We start from the raw sequence: 20,199 nt of genomic DNA, 5'->3' as shown, positions 1-20,199 counted from the left end.
TAACTGTTTTTATATTACAGAATGTATTTATGCCAAGATAAATACACAGGAAGCTATTTCTTCTTAACTAATGCAGATATTTGCTGGAATATATAAATGCCCAAAGGGTCTAAAGTTCTTCGCTACGAATGCTCTTGTCTTAATAATTGCACAATTTACCTTGTCATCAGGAAGTACGTGCCAGATAGATATTGTCTTTTCCTCCACTTCATTGTTGATAGACAAATACGAAGGTTGATAGATTTTGGTTGGTTCTAATATTAATACCTTGAAAATATAAGGCTAATATTAGTGACTTAAGATTTAAGCCATTTAGAGCTGTTATAACAACACTGCACTGACACAGGAGATTAACGGATGAGGCTGAGTCCAACACTGGAGTAAAACCATTTTAACTTCTGATTGTTGCTATCCCTATGAGTCCTTTGAGCATTTTATGGTATTAAACAATTATTATAAATTCCAGTAATGCGTTACCTTTCATTGCTAAAGAAATTAGAAATAAATGTTTGAAATCCATATGTTGGTTTGCTATCCCCAGGGAATCTACTAATGATATATATATATATTCAAAAACTTTTGTTTTATCTTACAATCAATACAGAATCTTTTAGTTTTTAAAAAATTTTTATTTTTTTATAGTTGATTTACAATGTTTCAGGTGTACAACAAAGTGATTCAGTTACACAGATACATATCTATTTTTTTTCATATTCTTTTCCCATAGTCTATTTCTATAAATATAAATGTGTCAAAGAAAGGCAGAAATGTGGTAAAACAAATAATTCTGTGCACAGAAAAGATTCCATATATAGAGTGTCACATACTTATTTTTGATTTTCTGCGGCCACACCTTATCATAAAGATGTAGTAGTATGGTTTTCATACCCTTATAAAGGGATTGAGAAATGATTTTGATTATTATTGAAAGAATTTTATATATAAACCAAAGAAATGAACGTAGTTGCATGAAATAATGTTTTTGCACTGCCTTCAAGATAAGACAGGTATCTTTAATAATGATTTATTTAATTTTGTGAGAGAAAGAGAGAAATAAAACTTGCTCCTGTTTTGGAGATATATGACGGATATATGACAAATGAGATGAGAATCTCCATCAAAGGACTGGATGATGTATTATATTATTGCTAATATCTCATATTAGGAGCAAATAACATTAAAATGCCACATGTGCCCTGATTTCAAAGGTGCTACAGATATTACCTAATTGTACAAACACTTAAAGGCACCTATCTAGCTCAAAATTTCTGTGCAGTCTTAAGTAGAAATACTTGGAAAGAAAAGAAAATACTTAACACTCAGAGAAACTGGAATACTTGTTTTTCTTTAAGTTAAGGTACAGAGAACTAGAGAAAGGGGATTAGAAAGACAAAATTTTCTTTACTTGAGCATAAAAAACTTTAAGGGCATACAGAATTCTTGGTCAGGCTCTAGCTATGAAAATAAGATGGCATGTATCAAAATAAACACACAGTAAGAGCCCAATGGGGAACATAGTCTGATTCAGAAACATATCGTGTGAATCAAGGCACAAATTCCCATCAACAGACAGCTAAGTGGCACCAATTAATAATAATGAAAATCGGGCCTCCCTGGTGGTGCAGTGGTTGAGAGTCCGCCTGCCGATGCAGGGGATACGGGTTCGTGCCCCGATCTGGGAGGATCCCATATGCCGCGGAGCGGCTGGGCCCGTGAGCCATGGCCGCTGGGCCTGCGCATCCGGAGCCTGTGCTCCGCAACGGGAGAGGCCACAACAGCGAGAGGCCCGCATACCGCAAAAAAAAGAAAAGAAAAGAAAAAAAATAATGAAAATCATTAATATTAAATCTGAGTTTGGCACAAATGGTGCTCTCAAATCTGAGTATCCCAGTGCTTTGAAATTAAAACGAACAATAGGGAATAAAAGGTGGGTTTCCCAAAATCGCACCCAAGTCACTCCACTGACAATGTTCCCTAAGGGCCCGCTATCTAACATTAGAAAAGCACAGCACAGATTATCTCCTGTCTTCTTAAATGATGGCAGTATTGTCTCAAATATTTCTAATAGATAAAATCTGAACTATGTGTTTCTTATCTTGAGATAAGGAATAAAAAACTGGTTGCAATTATTATTCTCTAATGCTCGCTGAGCCCTTTGAACTGGCCTTGAAACGACAAAATGTGAAGAATTTGTAGCACGTATTGTGGATGTCACAGAAAGCCTGAGAAAAGACAAGAAAAAGGGAGGCAATTTGACAAAACCAGCTAGATACAACTTGCTAGAGAGTATACACATTCTTGCTTTTAGTTTCTAGTCTTTTATATCGGTTAACATTACAATTAACGGCTAACTTCTGAAGTGTGAAGGAAGACAGCAAGGCCTGTAAACTCTAAAGAGCAGATATTAAGTAGAGGTACATATCTAAGCTTCTATAGCATCTGTGAAAACACCACCTCCTCTTCTTCTTGACTGACATTAAGTGATGGGTTGATGGTCTCCAATGTAGGCAGGAAAGAAAATATACACAGAAGAGAGGTCAGGAAAAAGAATAAATCAACCTAAACTCAAATAATAATAAATGATGGGACCTTTCATTTCCCAAAGAAACTTTCGTCTCTTTTCTTTTGCCCAGGGTCACACTTACTTCCTGGAAGCATGAGAATGGATATGGTAGTGAGATAAATGGAGACAATTAAATTAAATATTTTCTTCTTTTTTTTTGTATTTTATTTTTATACAGCAGGTTCTTATCTTTTTTATACATATTAGTGTATAAATGTCAATCCCAATCTCCCAATTCATCACACCACCACCACCACCACCCCACCACCCTGCTTTCCCTCCTTGGTGTCCATATGTTTGTTCTCTACATCTGTGTCTCTATTTCTTCCCTGCAAACCGGGTCATCTGTACCATTCTTCTAGGTTCCACATACATGCGTTAATATACAATATTTGTTTTTCTCTTATTGACCTCACTCCGTTTGACAGTCTCTAGATTTATCCACGTCTCTACAAATGACCCAGTTTTGTTCCTTTTTATGGCTGAGTAATATTCCACTGTATATATGTACCATATCTTCCTTATCCATTCGCCTGTCGATGGGCATTTAGGTTGCTTCCATGACATGGCTATTGTAAATAGTGCTGCAATGAACATTGGGGTGCATGTGTCTTTTTTATTTATTTATTTTGCAGTATGCGGGCCTCTCACTGTTGTGGCCTCTCCTGCTGCGGAGCACAGGCTCTGGACGCGCAGGCTCAGTGGCCATGGCTCACGGGCCTACCCGCTTTGCGGCATGTGGGATCTTCCTGGACTGGGGCATGAACCCGTGTCCCCTGCATCAGCAGGTGGACTCTCAACCATTGTGCCACCAGGGAAGCCCATATGTGTCTTTTTGAATTATGGTTTTCTCTGGGTATATGCCCAGTAGTGGGATTGCTGGGTCATATGGTAATTCTATTTTTAGTTTTTTAAGGAACCTCCATACTGTTTTCCATGGTGGCTGTATCAATTCACATTCCCACCAACAGTGCAAGAGGGTTCCCTTTTCTCCACACCCTCTCCAGCATTTGTTGCTTGTAGATTTTCTAATGATGCACAATCTAACCGGTGTGAGGTGATACCTCATTGTAGTTTTGATTAGCATTTCTCTAATAATTAGTGATGCTGAGCAGCTTTTCATGTGCCTCTTGGCCATCTGTATGTCTTCTTTGGAGAGATGTCTATTTAGGTCTTCTGTCCATTTTTTTGATTGGGTTGTTTGTTTTTCTAATATTGAGCTGCATGAGCTGTTTATATATTTTGGAGATTAATCCTTTGTCCAACGATTCATTTGCAAATATTTCTCCTATTCAGAGGGTTGCCTTTTCGTCTTGTTTATAGTATCCTTTGCTGTGCAAAAGCTTTTAAGTTTCATTAGGTCCCATTTGTTTATTTTCGTTTTTATTTTCATTTCTCTCGGAAGTGGGTCAAAAAAGATCTTGCTGTGATTTATGTCAAAGAGTGTTCTTCCTATGTTTTCCTCTAAGAGTTTTATAGTGTCCGGTCTTACATTTAGGTCTCTAATCCACTTTGAGTTTTTTTTTTTTTGCGGTGGCGGGTCTCTCACTGTTGCAGCCTCTCCCATTGTGGAGTACAGGCTCCAGATGCACAGGCTCAGCGGCCATGGCTCATGGGCCTAGCCACTCCACGGCATGTGGGATCTTCCTGGACCGGGGCACAAACCCATATCCCGTGCATCGGTAGGCGGACTCTCAACCACTGCACCACCAGGGAAGCCCACTCTGAGTTTATTTTTGTGTACGGTGTTAGGGAGTGTTCTAATTTCATTCTTTTACATGTAGCTGTCCAGTTTTCCCAGCACCACTTTTTTTTGCGGTACGTGGGCCTCTCACTGCTGTGGCCTCTCCTGCTGCGGAGCACAGGCTCCAGACGCACAGGCTCAGCGGCCATAGCTCATGGGCCCAGCCGCTCCGCAGCATGTGGGATCCTCCTGGACCGGGGCATGAACCCGTGTCCCCTGCATCGGCAGGCGGACTCTCAACCACTGTGCCACCAGGGAAGCCCCCAGAACCACTTATTGAAGAGACTGTCTTTTCTCCATTGTATATCCTTGCCTCCTTTGTCATAGATTAGTTGACCATAGGTGCGTCGGTTTATCTCTGTTATCTATCCTGTTCCATTGATCTATCTTTCTGTTTTTGTGCCAGTACCATACTGTCTTGATTGCTGTAGCTTTGTAGTATAGTCTGAAGTCAGGGAGTCTGATTCCTCTGGCTCCATTTTTTTCCCTCAAGACTGCTTTGGCTATTCAGGGTCTTTTGTGTCTCCATACAAATTTTAAGATTTTTTTGTTCTAGTTCTGTAAAAAATGCCATTGGTAATTTGATAGGGATTCCATTGAATCTGTAGATTGCTTTGGGTAGTATAGTCATTTTCACAATATTGACTGTTCCAACCCAAGAACATGGTATATCTCTCTATCTGTTGGTATCATCTTTAATTTCTTTCATCAGTGTTTATAGTTTTCTGCATACAGGTCTTTTGTCTCCCTAGGTAGGTTTATTCCTAGGTATTTTATCCTTTTTGTTGCAGTGGTACATGGGAGTGTTTCCTTAATTTCTCTTTCAGATTTTTCATCATTAGTGTATAGGAAAGCAAGAGATTTCTGTGCATTAATTTTACATCCTGCAACTTTACCAAATTCACTGATTAGCTCCAGTAGTTTTCTGGTGGCATCTTTAGGATTCTCTATGTATACTATCATGTCATCTGCAAACAGTGACAGTTTTACTTTTTCTTTTCCAACCTGTATTCCCTTTATTTCTTTTTCTTCTGTGATTGCCGTGGCTAGGACTTCCAAAACTATGTTGGATAACAGTGGCGAGAGTGGACATCTTTGCCTTGTTCCTGATCTTAGAAGAAATGCTTTCAGTTTTTCACCATTGAGAATGAAGTTTGCTGTGGATTTGTCATATACGGCTTTTACTATGTTGAGGTAGTTTCCCTCTATGCCCACTTTCTGGATAGTTCTTATCAAAAATGGGTGTTGGGACTTCCTTGGTGGTGCAGTGGTTAAGAATCCGCCTGCTAATGCAGGGGGACATGAGCTCGAGCCCTGGTCTGGGAAGATCCTACATGTGGCGGAGCAACTAAATCTGTGCGCCATAAGTACTGAGCCTGCGCTCTAGAGCCTGTGAACCACAACTACTGAAGCCCGTGCAGCTATAGCATGTGCTCTGCAAGAAGAGAAGCCACTGCAATGAGAAGCTTGTACACTGCAACGAAGAGTAGTCCCCGCTCACCACAACTAGAGAAAGCCCGCGAACAACAGCGAAGATCCAACGCAGCCATAAATAAATAAATAAATAAATTTATTTTTTTTAAAAATGGTGTTGAATTTTGTCCATAGCTTTTTCTGCATCTATTGAGATGATCACATGGTTTTTATTCTTCAGTTTGTTAATATGCTGCATCACATTGATTGATTTGTGTATATTGAAGATTCTTGCATCCCTGGGTTAAATCTCACTTGGTCATGGTATATGATACTTTTAATGTGTTGTTGGATTCTGTTTGCTGGTATTTTGTTGAGGATTTTTGCATCTATATTACTCAGCAATACTGGTCTGTAATCTTCTTTTCTTGTAGCATCCTTGTCTGGTTTTGGTATCAGGATGATGGTGGCCTCATAGAATGAGTTTGGGAGTGTTCCTTCCTCTGCAATTTTTTGGAGTTTGAGAAGGATGGGTGTTAATTCTTCTCTAAATGTTTGATAGAATTCACCTGTGAAGCCATCTGGTTCTGGACTTTTGTTTGTTGGAAAATTTTTGATCACAGTTTCAATTTCAATTTCAATACTTGTGATTGGTGTGTTCATATTTTCTAATTCTTCCTGGTTCAGTCTTGGAAGTTTATACCTTTCTAAGTATTTGTCCATTTCTTCCAGGTTGTCCATTTTATTGGCATAGAGTTGCTTGTAGTAGTCTCTTATGATGCTTTGTATTTCTGCGGTATCCATTGTAACTTCTCCTTTTTCATTTCTAGTTTTATTGATTGAGTCCTCTCCCTCTTTTTCTTGATGAGTCTGGCTAAAGGTTTATCAATTTTGCTTCTCAGTGAGCCAGCTTTTAGTTTTATTGATCTTCAGTATTGTTTTTTTTTGTTTCTATTTCATTTATTTCTGCTCTGATCTTTATGATTTCTTTCCATCCACTAACTTGGGGTTTTATTTGTTCTTCTTTCTCAAGTTCCTTTAGGTGTAAGGTTAGATTGTTTATTTGAGATTTTTCTTGTTTCTTGAGGTTGGATTGTATTGCTATAAACTTCCCTCTTAGAACTGCTTTTGCTGCATCTCATAGGTTTTGGATCATCGTGTTTTCATTTGTCTCTAGGTATTTTTTGATTTCCTCCTTGATTTCTTCAGTGATCTCTTGGTTATTTAGTAATGTATTGTTTGGCCTCCATGTGTTTGTGTTTTTTTATGTTTTTTTCCCTGTTATTCATTTCTAATCTCATAGCGTTTTGGTTGGAAAAGATGCTTGATATGATTTCCATTTTCTTGAATTTACCAAGGCTTGATTTGTGACACAAGGTGTGATCTATCCTAGAGAATGTTCCATGTGCACTTGAGAAGAAAGTGTAATCTGCTGTTTTCGGATGGAATGTCCCATAAATATCAATTAAATCTATTTGGTCTTTTGTGTCATTTTAAGCTTGTGTTTCCTTATTAATTTTCTGTCTGGATGATCTGTCCATTGGTGTAAGTGAGGTGTTAAAATCCCCCACTACCACTGTGTTACTGTCAATTTCCTCTTTTATAGGTGTTAGCATTTGCCTTATGTATTGAAGTGCTCCTATGTTGTGTGCATATATATTTATAATTGTTGTATCTTCTTCTTGGATTGATCCCTTGATCATTATGTAGTGTCCTTCCTTGTCTCTTGCAACATTCTTTATTTTAAAGTCTCTTTTATCTGATATGAGTATTGCTACTCCAGCTTTCTTTTGATTTCCATTTCCATGGAGTATCTTTTTCCATCCCCTCACTTTCAGTCTATGTGTTCCTAGGTCTGAAGTGGGTCTGTTGTAGACAGCATATATATGGGTCTTGTTTTTGTATCCATTCAGCAAGCCTGTGTCTTTTGGTTGGAGCATTTAATCCATTCACATTTAAGGTAATTATCCATATATATGCTGCTGTTACCATTTTCTTAATTGTTTTGGGTTTGTTTTTGTAAGTCCTTTTCTTCTCTTGTGTTTCCCACTTAGAGAAGTCTCTTTAGCATTTTTTGTAGAGCTGGTTTAGTGGTGCTGAATTCTCTTATCTTTTGCTTGTCTGTAAAGCTTTGGATTTCTCCATCGAATCTGAATGAGATCCTTGCCAGGTAGAGTAATTTTGGTTGTAGGTTCTTCCCTTTCATCACTTTAAATATATTGTGCCACTCCCTTCTGGCTTGTAGAGTTTCCGCTGAGAAATCAGCTATTAACCTTATGGGAGTTTCCTTGTATATTATTTGTCATTTTTCCTTTGTTGCTTTTAATAATATTTCTTTGTCTTTAATTTTTGTCAGTTTGATTACTTGGTGTGTTTCTCCCTGGGTTTATCCTGCCTGGGACTCTCTGCACTTCCTGGACTTGGGTGACTATTTCCTTTCCCATGTTAGGGAAGCTTTCAACTATAATCTCTTCAAGTATTTTCTCAGGTCCTTTCTCTCTCTCTTCTCCTTCTGGGACACCTATAACGCAAATGTTGGTGTATTTAATGTTGTCCCAGAGGTGTCAGGCTGTCTTCATTTCTTTTCATTCTTTTTTCTTTATTCTGTTCTGCAGCTGTGAATTCTACCATTGTGTCTTCCAGGTCACTTATCTGTTCTTCTGCCTCAGTTATTCTGCTACTGATTCCTCTAGTGTCTTTTTCATGTCATTTATTGTACTCTTCATCTCTGTTTGTTCTTTAATTCTTCTAGGTGTTTGTTCTTTAATTCTTCTAGGTCTTTGTTAAACATTTCTTACATCTGCTTGATCTTTGCCTTCATTCTTTTTCTGAGGTCCTGGGTCATCTTCACTATCATTATTCTGAAGTCTTTTTCTGGAAGGTTGCCTATCTCCACTTCATTTAATTGTTTTCCTGAGGTTTTATCTTGTTCCTTCCTCTGGTACATAGTCTTCTGCCTTCTCATTGGCTATCTTTCTGTGAATGTGGTTTTCATTCTACAGACTGCAGGACTCTAGTTCTTCTTGCTTCTGATGTGCCCTCTGGTGGATGAGGCTATCTAAGAGGCTGTGCAAGCTTCCTGATGGGAGGGACTGGTGGTGGGTAGAGCTGGGTGTTGCTCTGGTGGGCAGAGCTCTGTAAACCTTTAATCTGCTTGTCTGCTAATGGGTGGGGCTGAGTTCCCTCCCTGTTGATTGTTTGGCCTGAGGAACCCAGCACTGGAGGCTACAGGCTCTTTGGTGGGGCTCATGGCAGCTTTGAGGAGGGCTCCTGCGAAGGAGTATTTCCCGGAACTTCTGTTGACAGTGTCCTTGTCCTCCTGGTGAGACAAAGCCACCCCCCGCCTCTGCAGGAGACTCTCCAACACTAGCAGGTAGGTCTGGTTCAGTCTCCCCTGGGGTCACTGCTCCTTCCCCCTGGGTCCTGATGCGCACACTACTTTGTGTGCCCTCCAAGAGTGGAGTCTCTGTTTCCCCCAGTCCTGTTGAAGTCCTGCAATCAAATCATGCTAGCCTTCAAAGTCTGAAGTCTGTCTCATATACTTTCATTACCAGACTAGTTCCAACAATAATATTTGTCCATATAGGCCAAGAAATAGTTATTTCAAACTGACATTGGATCACCCTTCAAACCCTTAAATTAACACTTAGCTGAAAAATAGATTACTTCTCAATAATATTCATACCAGTAGCATTATTTGTTACGTGGTCCATTATGGAGTTCTCAATATGATACATACACTCAGATCCCTACATTAACTGGTTCTTCAAAGGAATCTGGGAACTCCTCCTCCTGTTGCTGGACCCCCAGGTTGGGAAGCCTGACGTGGGGCTCAGAACCTTCACTCCAGTGGGTGGGCTTCTGTGGTATAATTGTTCTCTGTTTTTTGAGTCACCTACCCAGCAGTTATGGGATTTGATTTTACTGTGATTGCACCCCTCCTACAGTCTCATTGTGGCTTCTCCTTTGTCTTTGGATGTGAGGTATCTTTTTTGGTGAGTTCCAGTGTCTTCCTGTTGATGACTGTTCAGCAGTTAATTGTGATTCTGGTGCTTTCGCAAGAGGGAGTGTTCGCACGTCCTTCAATTCTGCCATCTTGACCCAATCTCCCCTAAATATTTTCTAATATAAGTAACCTGGTCAAACCTACTTCCAAAGAAGGATAAGGTAATCACCACAATCAAGACCTATCGCAGCCTTCACAAGTGTGAGCTACAGAAGCTGTTACTCTAAGGACAGGAAGAGTTATAGTGACTGATGCAGAACCACAGGCACTAGAAGCTTGCCTTTCTTTATGCAGTAGAGCATGGGCAGCAAATTCCAGTGATTTCAGGGAGTGAGTGGAAAAGGTGAGTGAGTGAAGCAGGATGAATGGGACTGTAATTGACCTCTTAAATGGTAGCATCCAGTTGGCTCAGGAGATTGCTGCTTTTGGAGAATGCAGTTACAAATTCCCCATCCCTTTAATTTTTCAAGAGTAGTTAAAGATCTGGATTTTTATGTGAATTCTCCTTATTTTTCATTTGATGTTTTATAAACTTTATTTTTCAGCTGAAATACTCCACCTTTCCATCCATTTTGTCCATCTTTTCCTTTATTTTCCTTAAAATCGTATTATATTTATGTGACGTCCTTACCTGGGAACTACAACATGAGAATCAGCTTGGGGAATACCTCTATTGGCTGGTTTTAGCTCTTATTATGTCACTTTTTCCTGCTCCTTAGAATGTCTAGTAATCTAGTAATCTTTAATTCAGGACGTGCTTACTCCTCGTTCACGCCGTCGAGGAGGTGCCCTAGGGCTCAAGGGAAATACGCAGGCAGAATCCTGGGGCTCACTCGTTAAGGCTCCCCCTTCTCCAACACCCTGTCCCTCATATTCCAGCTGTCTTAGGATCCTGAACACTGATCCCTGCTGGTGCTGCCCAGCGAGAAGCCACTTCCTTGGGCTGCAGCCAGAAAAATGACCTTAGTGAAAAAAGAGCAGATGAAGCTGGGACTCAGCTCTAGTACTTCCCCTCTCAAGGATGGCAGCCCTCACATGATTGCTGTTTAATTCCTGCAAACAGTTGTTTTATATATTTTGGTGGTTTCCTTTGACAAGTTGTAAAATGTGCTTTCCCAAGAAGAGATTATCTCAGATTTTACAGTGATTTATAGCAGTATCAAGACCATTTACTCCCTCACAGCCAGCACAGAAGGTTCAACTCTCTTCATTTTTAAATGTTGGCAACAAATTCTTCTCTTTTTTTTAAATCGCTGAGTGGTCTTTTAAACATATGAACTTAATCATGTGCATAAACTCACGCATAATAAGAGAAATACTAACTCAAATGACCCCAATATGCCATTTTTCATCTATACGTTTAGCAAAAGTACAAATCTGATAAATACACTTGTTTGGAGAGACTTTGTAAAAGCAGGTAGTTTCATATATTGCCAGTGGGAATGTCAATTGATATTATCCCTACAGAAGGCAACATGCAATATGAATCTATTCCACTCTTGGGAATTTATCCTACACATATATTTGCACACATGCAAAATGGCAGAGGTACCATGGTGTCTTGTGTTACTTTGCATTTTTTGGCTACCTAGTGAGGTTACTTATCTTTTCATAGGATTTGACCATTTTTCTGTTTCTCTTGCTTATCAGTCTGTAGGAGTTGTTTTTATTTGTTTGTGTTTGTTTTGTTTTTTTGCATATTCGACAAATTGATCCTTTTGCAGCACTAGTATTAAATATTCTCTCCCTAACTAACATTTGCCATGTTTATGGTGGGTTTTTTTTTAAGGTGAACAAAAACTTGAATTTTTAATGAAACCAAATTGGTCAATGTTTGCCTTTGGGGCTTAAAGGTCCCTTTCTTGCTTAAGAAAGCCTCTCTTTCCTGGAGCATATACCTATATTCTCCTGGCTTCTCTCTTATTATTTTCTGGGTTTATTTTTTTTACATTCACCTTATGACAGACTAATTCATGTTAAAGTAATTTAAATTAGCTCAGAATAGCTAATATGAGTGGTTTCCTCTCATAGCCAACTTTCTTAATCCAGCAACAGTTGATTAAATACTTCAGTTCTGTGCTGTCTTCTTTCACTACCACGTTTACTACCATCAGAGCACTAGCTAAAGGCAAGCTGCCAGCTCACTCTGAGATAAGTATTTTCCTAGACTACACATTATCTAGGCTAGAAAATAGAGTGAAGTGTTTTAGTTTGAAAGGCTTTTCAACTAAAGATACTCCTGAGCTTACGGCTTCATCTGGAAGCAAGAGTAAAGGAAGAGAGTTAATGCCAGTGATGGATTTAATTAAATGAAAAATTTGATCCTACTAACAAGAACTAGAAAACAAGATTTTATAAAAAGAATTGAAAAAAAAATTGAGAGTTGTCACCACCTCTGAGTATGAAAAACTGAGACAAAGAGAGCTCAAAACAGAGAGATTTATGGCATCACTTTGACATGGGAAGAGATCTGTGTACACAGTCAGTTGCCAGTAATTCTTGAATTGGATACCAAAGCTATATTGCTTTGGATGGTATTCCAAGAACTATCAGTATGGGGATGGCACCAGCTGAGATGGACAATATATTTTTAAAGTGTATGTGTATGTATGTGTGTGTGTGTGTGTGTGTGTGTGTGTGATATACATTTAAATATGTAAATTTGATAGAGACTAGCCAAAATGAGTTGCAGACCAGAACCTATAAGGCATCATTTCCCAGCCTCTAAAGCACTGTAAAAAGTGACTGGGGACACCGCATCTAACTCTGACCCACATGGGTAGCAAGTGGTAGTGATGGAGTAACAATGCAGGTGAGCCTGACACTTTTCACCACAATAATGTTGATGATATTGATGTTGACAATGTCAACAAAACTGTAGTATGAATGAAAAACAGCCATTCATCTGGTCTGAAGAGATATCTTGACTTCCTGAGCTAAGAGATAATCTTTTCTTGGGAAAGCACATGTTACAACTTATCAAAGGAAACCAACAAGTTTCATGGAAAAAACATGAAAATGTATCTTATTTCTCTGATTATGAGAAGTTATTTTAGAAAGTAAGCTAAAGCAAACCAATTTGTAGAAAATAAATATATTAACCAGATGACCATCTTCATTTTAGGGCATGAAAACCAGCACATTAATACAGCCACAATCACAAGTGTAAGATGTTCTTTAAATAAAAGAAACAAAACATAAATGTCCTTAGAGTTACGTGAAGAGTACTTACTGGAAACCTAACTACAGTGACATCTGTCTTTGTGGCCTCAACCAGGAAATCCATCCAGAAGTCCACAAGTTCCTGCTTGGCCACAGGCTGTTCTGAAGTCAGTTTCACAAAATGCTTATATATCAAAATCGTCTCTACAATAGACTTGAGGTACCTAAAAAGATCAAAAGATATAAGACACATAATAGGCAAATTTAGAACCACCTGTTCCATCTATCCCAGTCTTACTCTGTAAATATAATTTAAATATGGCATTAATAATTATACATGCCGGGCCTCCCTGGTGGCGCAAGTGGTTGAGAGTCCGCCTGCCGATGCAGGGGATACGGGTTCGTGCCCCGGTCTGGGAGGATCCCATATGCCGCGGAGCGGCTGGGCCCGTGAGCCATGGCCGCTGAGCCTGCGCGTCCGGAGCCTGTGCTCCGCAACGGGGGAGGCCACAACAGTGAGAGGCCCGCATACCGCAAAAAAAAAAATAAATAAAAAATAATAATAATAATAATTATACATGCCAAGTCAGTAAACTTTATTATTTGTTATATGTCATGTACTATCATGTTACCTCGCTTAAATCTCACAAAAATTCAGTAAAGTAGGCCATTTTACCTCCATTGTAAAGATGAGGAAACTGAGGCTTAGATAGCTTAAGTAACTTGGACTGAACAATACATCTACTTAAAACATGACTTTTAAAGTAATGCCTATTCTATTCAAGAAAGTGGTTAATGCATTTGTTTTAAAATATGCTCCCTTGAGAAAGCTTTTCTAAGTAGACTGATCATAAGGGATATTATTTTGCTCTAAAGTAACTCAGCTCATATATATTACACAAATATCCTCAAATCTTAAGATAAATGGTGCCTCAAAGGAAAAAGTCAGGAAAAAAATGAGGAGCAAGATAATTATATGAGATAATGGGTAAGCAAGCACTTTGTAAACTATAAACATGGAAGTTACCATTAAGTTAATGGAAACAAAGCATTGTTTTGTGGTTGTTATTATTATTGCATAAAATAACGTCTGTTTTCTTGTCAACAGAAGCCAAGACACCTCAGACCAAAGCTCTTTATAACCATGCTTCAGTCTCCTCTTCAGCCATCATCAGAATGGTCATCATAAAGAAATAACAAACTTGGCTGCATGTAAACGTGTGCATTTATTGGTTCAGTTATTTTCATGCCATTTGCTGAATGCCTGCTGTTGACATGCTACTGACAGTACAGCCCTGTCCTCAAGCTGCACATGGTGTTGAGGAGACAGAAATGTAACAGGTATTATAGCACCATGAAATAAATGCCCACGGAGCTGTAACTCACAGAGATGCAACTAACAAAAGTCATACAATCAGTATCAATAGAGATATGACTAAAGAACGACGGAAACACGACAGAAGAAAATTTCCAGAGATGAAAGAATCACAGTGTACGTAACAACATCCACCATCGTCTCTCTGGGTGTGGGGAAGGGTTTTAGGCCAGCATGTGATTTATGAGCTGATGTGATCTGCAAGTGTTCCCCGGGTGGAGAAGAGGGCTGGAAGACGATGCTCAGTGTGTGCTGAGACACAATGGCATGACGTCAGAAACTGGCATGTTCAGAGTAAATAGAGAGCAGCGTAAACCTAGGGGTGTGACAAGGGCTGAGGTTAAATGACTAAGGGCACACCTTGTTTGCCATGCCAAGGAGGTGGACTTTATCCCTTAGGCTTCGAGGAGCCATTAGACTACACTGATTTAAAGATTTCAGTGGAGGGGAAGGGTCAAACATGCATTTTAGAAAGATCACTATGGGAACAACGCTGGGGAGGATTTGCTAATAAAGGAGATCTGAACGTGAGGAAAGGCATTAAGAAGACATGAAGGTCTACCATGGTGGGAATTTCCTCAAATGGTCCCTCTGATGAAAAGAAGTCAGTGGCCTGAGCTCTGAGCGCTCTGAGCCTTTCTTGATATCACAGTTAACCTTTAAAAGTCTTTACAGCTAATGGTCAATCATTACATGTGATGCACGATAAAATTAGCATTAAAAAACAGTCCTAAATGCAGATGGAATTTTGTTTTCATCTCTCCAATTACCACATCCATAGTGATGAGACTTGGGTACATCCCAAGAAAAATTTGAAATTAGAAAAACACACATAATATAGGAAACATCTAAATGTGTCAGTAAACCCTGAGTAAAAAGAAGTGAAAATCAAGAATGAGAATTCCAAAAGTGAGATTAGATCATGACGGAAACAAAGGGCACATGTTTGGAGCAGAGGCTGGGAAGGCTGAGATGGAAGCTTGTGAATCTGCTGATTAGAGTTGCAGGTGTAAAATTCGAGGCCTTTGCATGATTCAAGTGGGTGACACTGGCCAACCTAGGCTAGCAGGTTGGTCAGTGTGATGGAAAGGCTAAGCTTGGTGGCCGGTGGACACACCTGTGTCCAAAGCCATCAGAACCTACATATAACACATTTTATTCACGAGCATCAATCACTTTTTCCTCTAGATTCTGCATTTTATTCTCTAAGCAAATAAAATCCCTTGTCAGTTCAACAGATTTAACAATTTAGAAACAAGTGATAGGAGCTTTTATCAAAAATAACTGTACGAACACCTAACAATTTACTATTACCATGCAGGTGTCTTCAGTTTAAAGAGCTTTTCAGATGCTTGAATGACTCTCAAGTGGTCATTGGCCAGGACACTTGCTCCCAGGAAAAATCCAACTTCCCAGTAGCTCTGGAGCTTTTCCAAGTTTCCCTTTTTACCAAGAAGGCTACTGAGCTTCACCCCTAGAAGATAAATAGGAAGAATAACTTTACAACACATGGTAGGCAGGCAGAGCTGACATTTTATTAAAAAGCAAAACTAAGCTTTCATCCCTCCTTTCAGATTAAAATAGTTTTGTTAAGTTTCTGATTCTAAAAAGGGCTTAAGTTCACTGTAAAAAAAAAATCAGACTACTCAGAAAGGTACACAGAAGCAAGTGAAAATTTCCCTCAATTTGAAAACCACAAAATAACTGCCAGTGTCACACTGATGTACATCATTCTAGAATTTTTATATATGCATATATGCATAAATTAAAAGGTGATAACATTCAACCTCTTGCTGTGTAACCTCCTTCTTTCCCTTACTATATCATGGATTCTTTAATTACTTGAAAGGGAAATATGCTGAAATTCTATCCATCAGTTGAAGTATAAATGTATATAGTATATATACTTTGCAAGAGTAAAATGCTATAATAATTAATAATTTTATATGCAAAAACAGTTATTATACACTTAGAAAGTTAAAGAAATAAGGAAACTGACAAATAACACTGTCTTGAATACTGTGGCTTTGTAACAAGACTTGAAATCAGGTCATGTATATCCTCCAACTTTGTTCTTTTTTAACATTGTTTTGCTACTTCTGGGCTCTTTGCATTTCATTCTAACTTTTTATCTCTAATCTGCCTTGTATTATTTTTGCATTTGGAAGGATTTATTTGCTTAAAAAAAAAAAACCTCCGTAGAATTGCCACTAACATCCATAACATATGACAGGAAAGTTACTAAATGTCAGGAAAGTTATCTGAGGTTTGGGAGTAAGGTAAAAATGTGGAACATGTCATTTCAATATCATATGGAGGCATAAGGCCACTCAAGGACTGTCTAGGGAAAGTGTAGCTAGTTCATCTCACTATTTATTAACGATCTTAGAGAAGTTTACCTGTTAACTTGTATAATATGATTTTATTCAGGAGAGATGTAAATAATTTCTGCCTAGTTAAACAGTGAATCCCTAAGATTTATAACCTGCTGGACATAAACAAGCGTTTTAAAACAATCAAACTCAGATATCTGATTCTAACATTTCTTTCATCAATTATAAATACCCTAGCTTCTTAAATAAACTTTAAACGGGACAGAGCCTCTTACTGTTTCCATGTTAACTGAATTAAATAGAATAATATTTTACATTTTCTGACAGTAATAAATTTATCTTTTTTGAAAATTATACTTTAACAAAACAAAACAACCTTTAAAAAACTTTATGCTGCGCTTTCCTGGTGGTGTAGTGGTTGAGAGTGCACCTGCTGACGCAGGGGACAGGGGTTTGTGCCGCGGTCTGGGAAGATCCCACATGCCGTGGAGTGGCTGGGCCTGTGAGCCATGACCGCTCAGCCTGCGCATCTGCAGCCTGTGCTCCAAAACGGGAGAGGCCACAACAGTGAGAGGCCCGCGTACCGCAAAAAAACAAAAACAAAAACAAAAACAACACTAGAAGGAATCAATAGCAGAATAAATGCAACAACATTCACATTATAGGGGTCCCAGAAGGAGAAGAGAGAGAGAAAGGACCCGAGAAAATATTTGAAGAGATTATAGACGAAAACTTCCCTAACATGGGAAATGAAATAGCCACCCAAATCCAGGTACTGCAGAGAGTCCTATACAGGATAAACCCAAGGAGAAACACTCCAAGACACATAGTAATCAAATTGGCAAAAATTAAAGACAAAGAAAAATTATTGAAACCATCAAGGGAAAAATGACAAATAACATACAAGGGAACTCCCATAAGGTTAATAGCTGCATTTCTCAGCAGAAACTCTACAAGCCAGAGGGAGTGGCATGATATACGAAAAGTGATGAAAGGGAAGAACCTACAACCAAGATTACTCTACCCAGCAAGGATCTCATTCAGATTCGATGGAGAAATCAAAAGCTTTACAGGCAAGTAAAAGCTAAGAGAATTCAGCCCCACCAAACCAGCTCTACAACAAATGCTAAAGGAACTTCTCTAACTGGGAAACACAAGAGAAGACAAGGACCTACAAAACCAAACCCAAAACAATTTAGAAAATGGTAATAGGAACATACATATCGATAATTACCTTGAACGTGAATGGATTAAATGCTCCAACCAAAAGACACAGGCTTGCTGAATGGATACAAAAACAAGACCCATATATATGCTGTCTACAAGAGACCCACTTCAGACCTAGGGACACATTCAGACTGAAAGGGAGGGGACGGAAAAAATATATTCCATGCAAATGGAAATCAAAAGGAAGCTGGAGTACGTATACTCATATCAGAAAAAATAGACTTTAAAAAAAAGAATGTTGTTGGGCTTCTCTGGTGCACCACAATACATAAGGCAACTGCTAACAGCTATAAAAGAGGAAATTGACAGTAACACAAAAATAGTGGGGGACTTTAACACCACACTTACACCAATGGACAGATCATCCAAATGGAAAATTAATAAGGAAACACAAGTTTTAAGTGACACAATAGACCAGATAGATTTAACAGATATTTATACGATATTCCATCCAAAAACAGCAGGTTACACTTTCTTCTCAAGTGCGCACAGAACATTCACCAGGATAGATCACATCTTGGGTCACAAATTTAGGAATTCAGTAAATTTAAGAAAAATTTTTAAAGAAAATTTAACAAAATTTAATTAAGAAAATTAAATTCAGTAAATTTAAGAAAACTGAAATCATATCAAGCATCTTTTCTGACCACAATGCTATGAGATTAGAAAGCAATTACAGGGAAAAAAACATAAAAAACACAAACACATGGAGGATAAACAAAACATTACTAAATAACCAAGAGATCACTGAAGAAGTCAAAGAGGAAATCAAAAAATACCTAGAGACAAATGATAATGAAAGCACACAATCCAAAGCCTATGTGATGCAGCAAAAGCAGTTCTAAGAAGGAAGTTTATAGCTACACAAGCCTACCTCAAGAAACAAGAAAAATTTCAAATAAACAATCTAACCTCACACCTAAAGGAACTAGAGGAAGAACAAACAAAGCCCAAAGTTAGCAGAAGGAAAGAAATCATAAAGATCAGAGCAGAAATAAATGAAAGAGAAACAAAGAAAACAATAGCAAAGATCAATAAAACTAAAAGCTGGTTCTTTGAGAAGATAAACAAAATTGATAAACCATTAGCTAGAGTCATCAAGAAAAAGTGGGAGAGGACTCAAATCAATAAAATTAGAAACGAAAACGGAGAAGCTACAACAGACACTGTAGAAATGCAGAGCATCCCAAGAGACTACTAGAAGCAACTCTATGCCAATAAAATGGACAACGTAGAAGCAATGGACAAATTCGTAAAAAGGTATAACCTTCCAAGACTGAACCAGGAAGAAATAAAAAATATGAACAGACCAATCACAAGTAATGAAATTGAAACTGTGATTAAAAATCTTCCAACAAACAAAAGTCCAGGACCAGATGGTTTCACAGGTGAATTGTATCAAACATTTAGAGAAGAGATAACACCCATCCTTCTTAAATTCTTCCAAAACATTGTGGAGGAAGGAACACTGCCAAACTCATTCTACGAGGCCATCATTACCCTGATACCAAACCCAGACAAAGTTAACACAAAAAAAGAAAATTACACACCAATATTACTGATGAATATAGATGCAAAAATCCTCAACAAAATACTAGCAAACAGAATCCAACAGCACATTAAAAGTATCATATACCACGATCAAGTGGGATTTAACCCAGGGATGCAAGAATTCTTCAGTATACGCAAATCAATCAATGTGATACAGCATAATAAGAAACTGAAGAATAAAAACCATATGATCATCTCAATAGATGCAGAAGAAGCTTTAGACAAAATTCAACACCCATTTTTGATAAAAACTATCCAGAAAGTGGGCATAGAGGGAAACTACCTCAACATAATAAAAGCCATATTTGACAAATCCACAGCAAACATAATTCTCAATGGTGAAAAACTGAAAGCATTTCTTCTAAGATTAGGAAAAAGGTAAGGATGTACACTCTCACCACTATTATTCAACACAGTTTTGAAAGTCCTAGCCACGGCAATCAGAGAAGAAAAAGAAATAAAAGGAATACAGATTGGAAAAAAAAAGTAAAACTGTCACTGTTTGCAGATAACATGATAGTATACATAGAGAATCCTAAAGATGCCACCAGAAAACTACTAGAGCTAATCGATGAATTTGGTAAAGTAGCAGGATACAAAATTAATGCACAGAAATCTCTTGCTTTCCTATACACTAATGATGAAAAATCTGAAAGAGAAATTAAGGAAACACTCCCATGTACCACTGCAACAAAAAGGATAAAATACCTAGGAATAAACCTACCTAGGGAGACAAAAGACCTGTATGCAGAAAACTATAAACACTGATGAAAGAAATTAAAGAGGATACCAACAGATGGAGAGATATACCATGTTCTTGGATTG

General features: G+C 38.2%; 1 protein-coding gene across 2 annotated transcripts in view; it reads right to left on the bottom strand.

Moving 5' to 3' along the window:
* Positions 1–20,199, bottom strand: part of MAP3K5 (mitogen-activated protein kinase kinase kinase 5) — a 223,029-nt gene that overhangs the window by 76,831 nt on the left and 125,999 nt on the right. For both annotated transcript variants that reach the window (XM_060114738.1, XM_060114739.1), the window contains exons 9-11: positions 15,578–15,737; positions 12,959–13,112; positions 160–267 (exon numbers count right to left, since the gene is read on the bottom strand). In XM_060114738.1, the coding sequence (XP_059970721.1) occupies positions 160–267; positions 12,959–13,112; positions 15,578–15,737 (422 nt within the window). The remainder of the gene's footprint in view (positions 1–159; positions 268–12,958; positions 13,113–15,577; positions 15,738–20,199) is intronic.

The sequence above is a fragment of the Mesoplodon densirostris genome, chromosome 12, assembly GCF_025265405.1.
Source record: "Mesoplodon densirostris isolate mMesDen1 chromosome 12, mMesDen1 primary haplotype, whole genome shotgun sequence".
Taxonomy (NCBI): domain Eukaryota; kingdom Metazoa; phylum Chordata; class Mammalia; order Artiodactyla; family Ziphiidae; genus Mesoplodon; species Mesoplodon densirostris.
The sequence above is the reverse complement of the archived record's forward strand: the minus strand, read 5'-3'. Positions and strand labels throughout refer to the sequence as shown.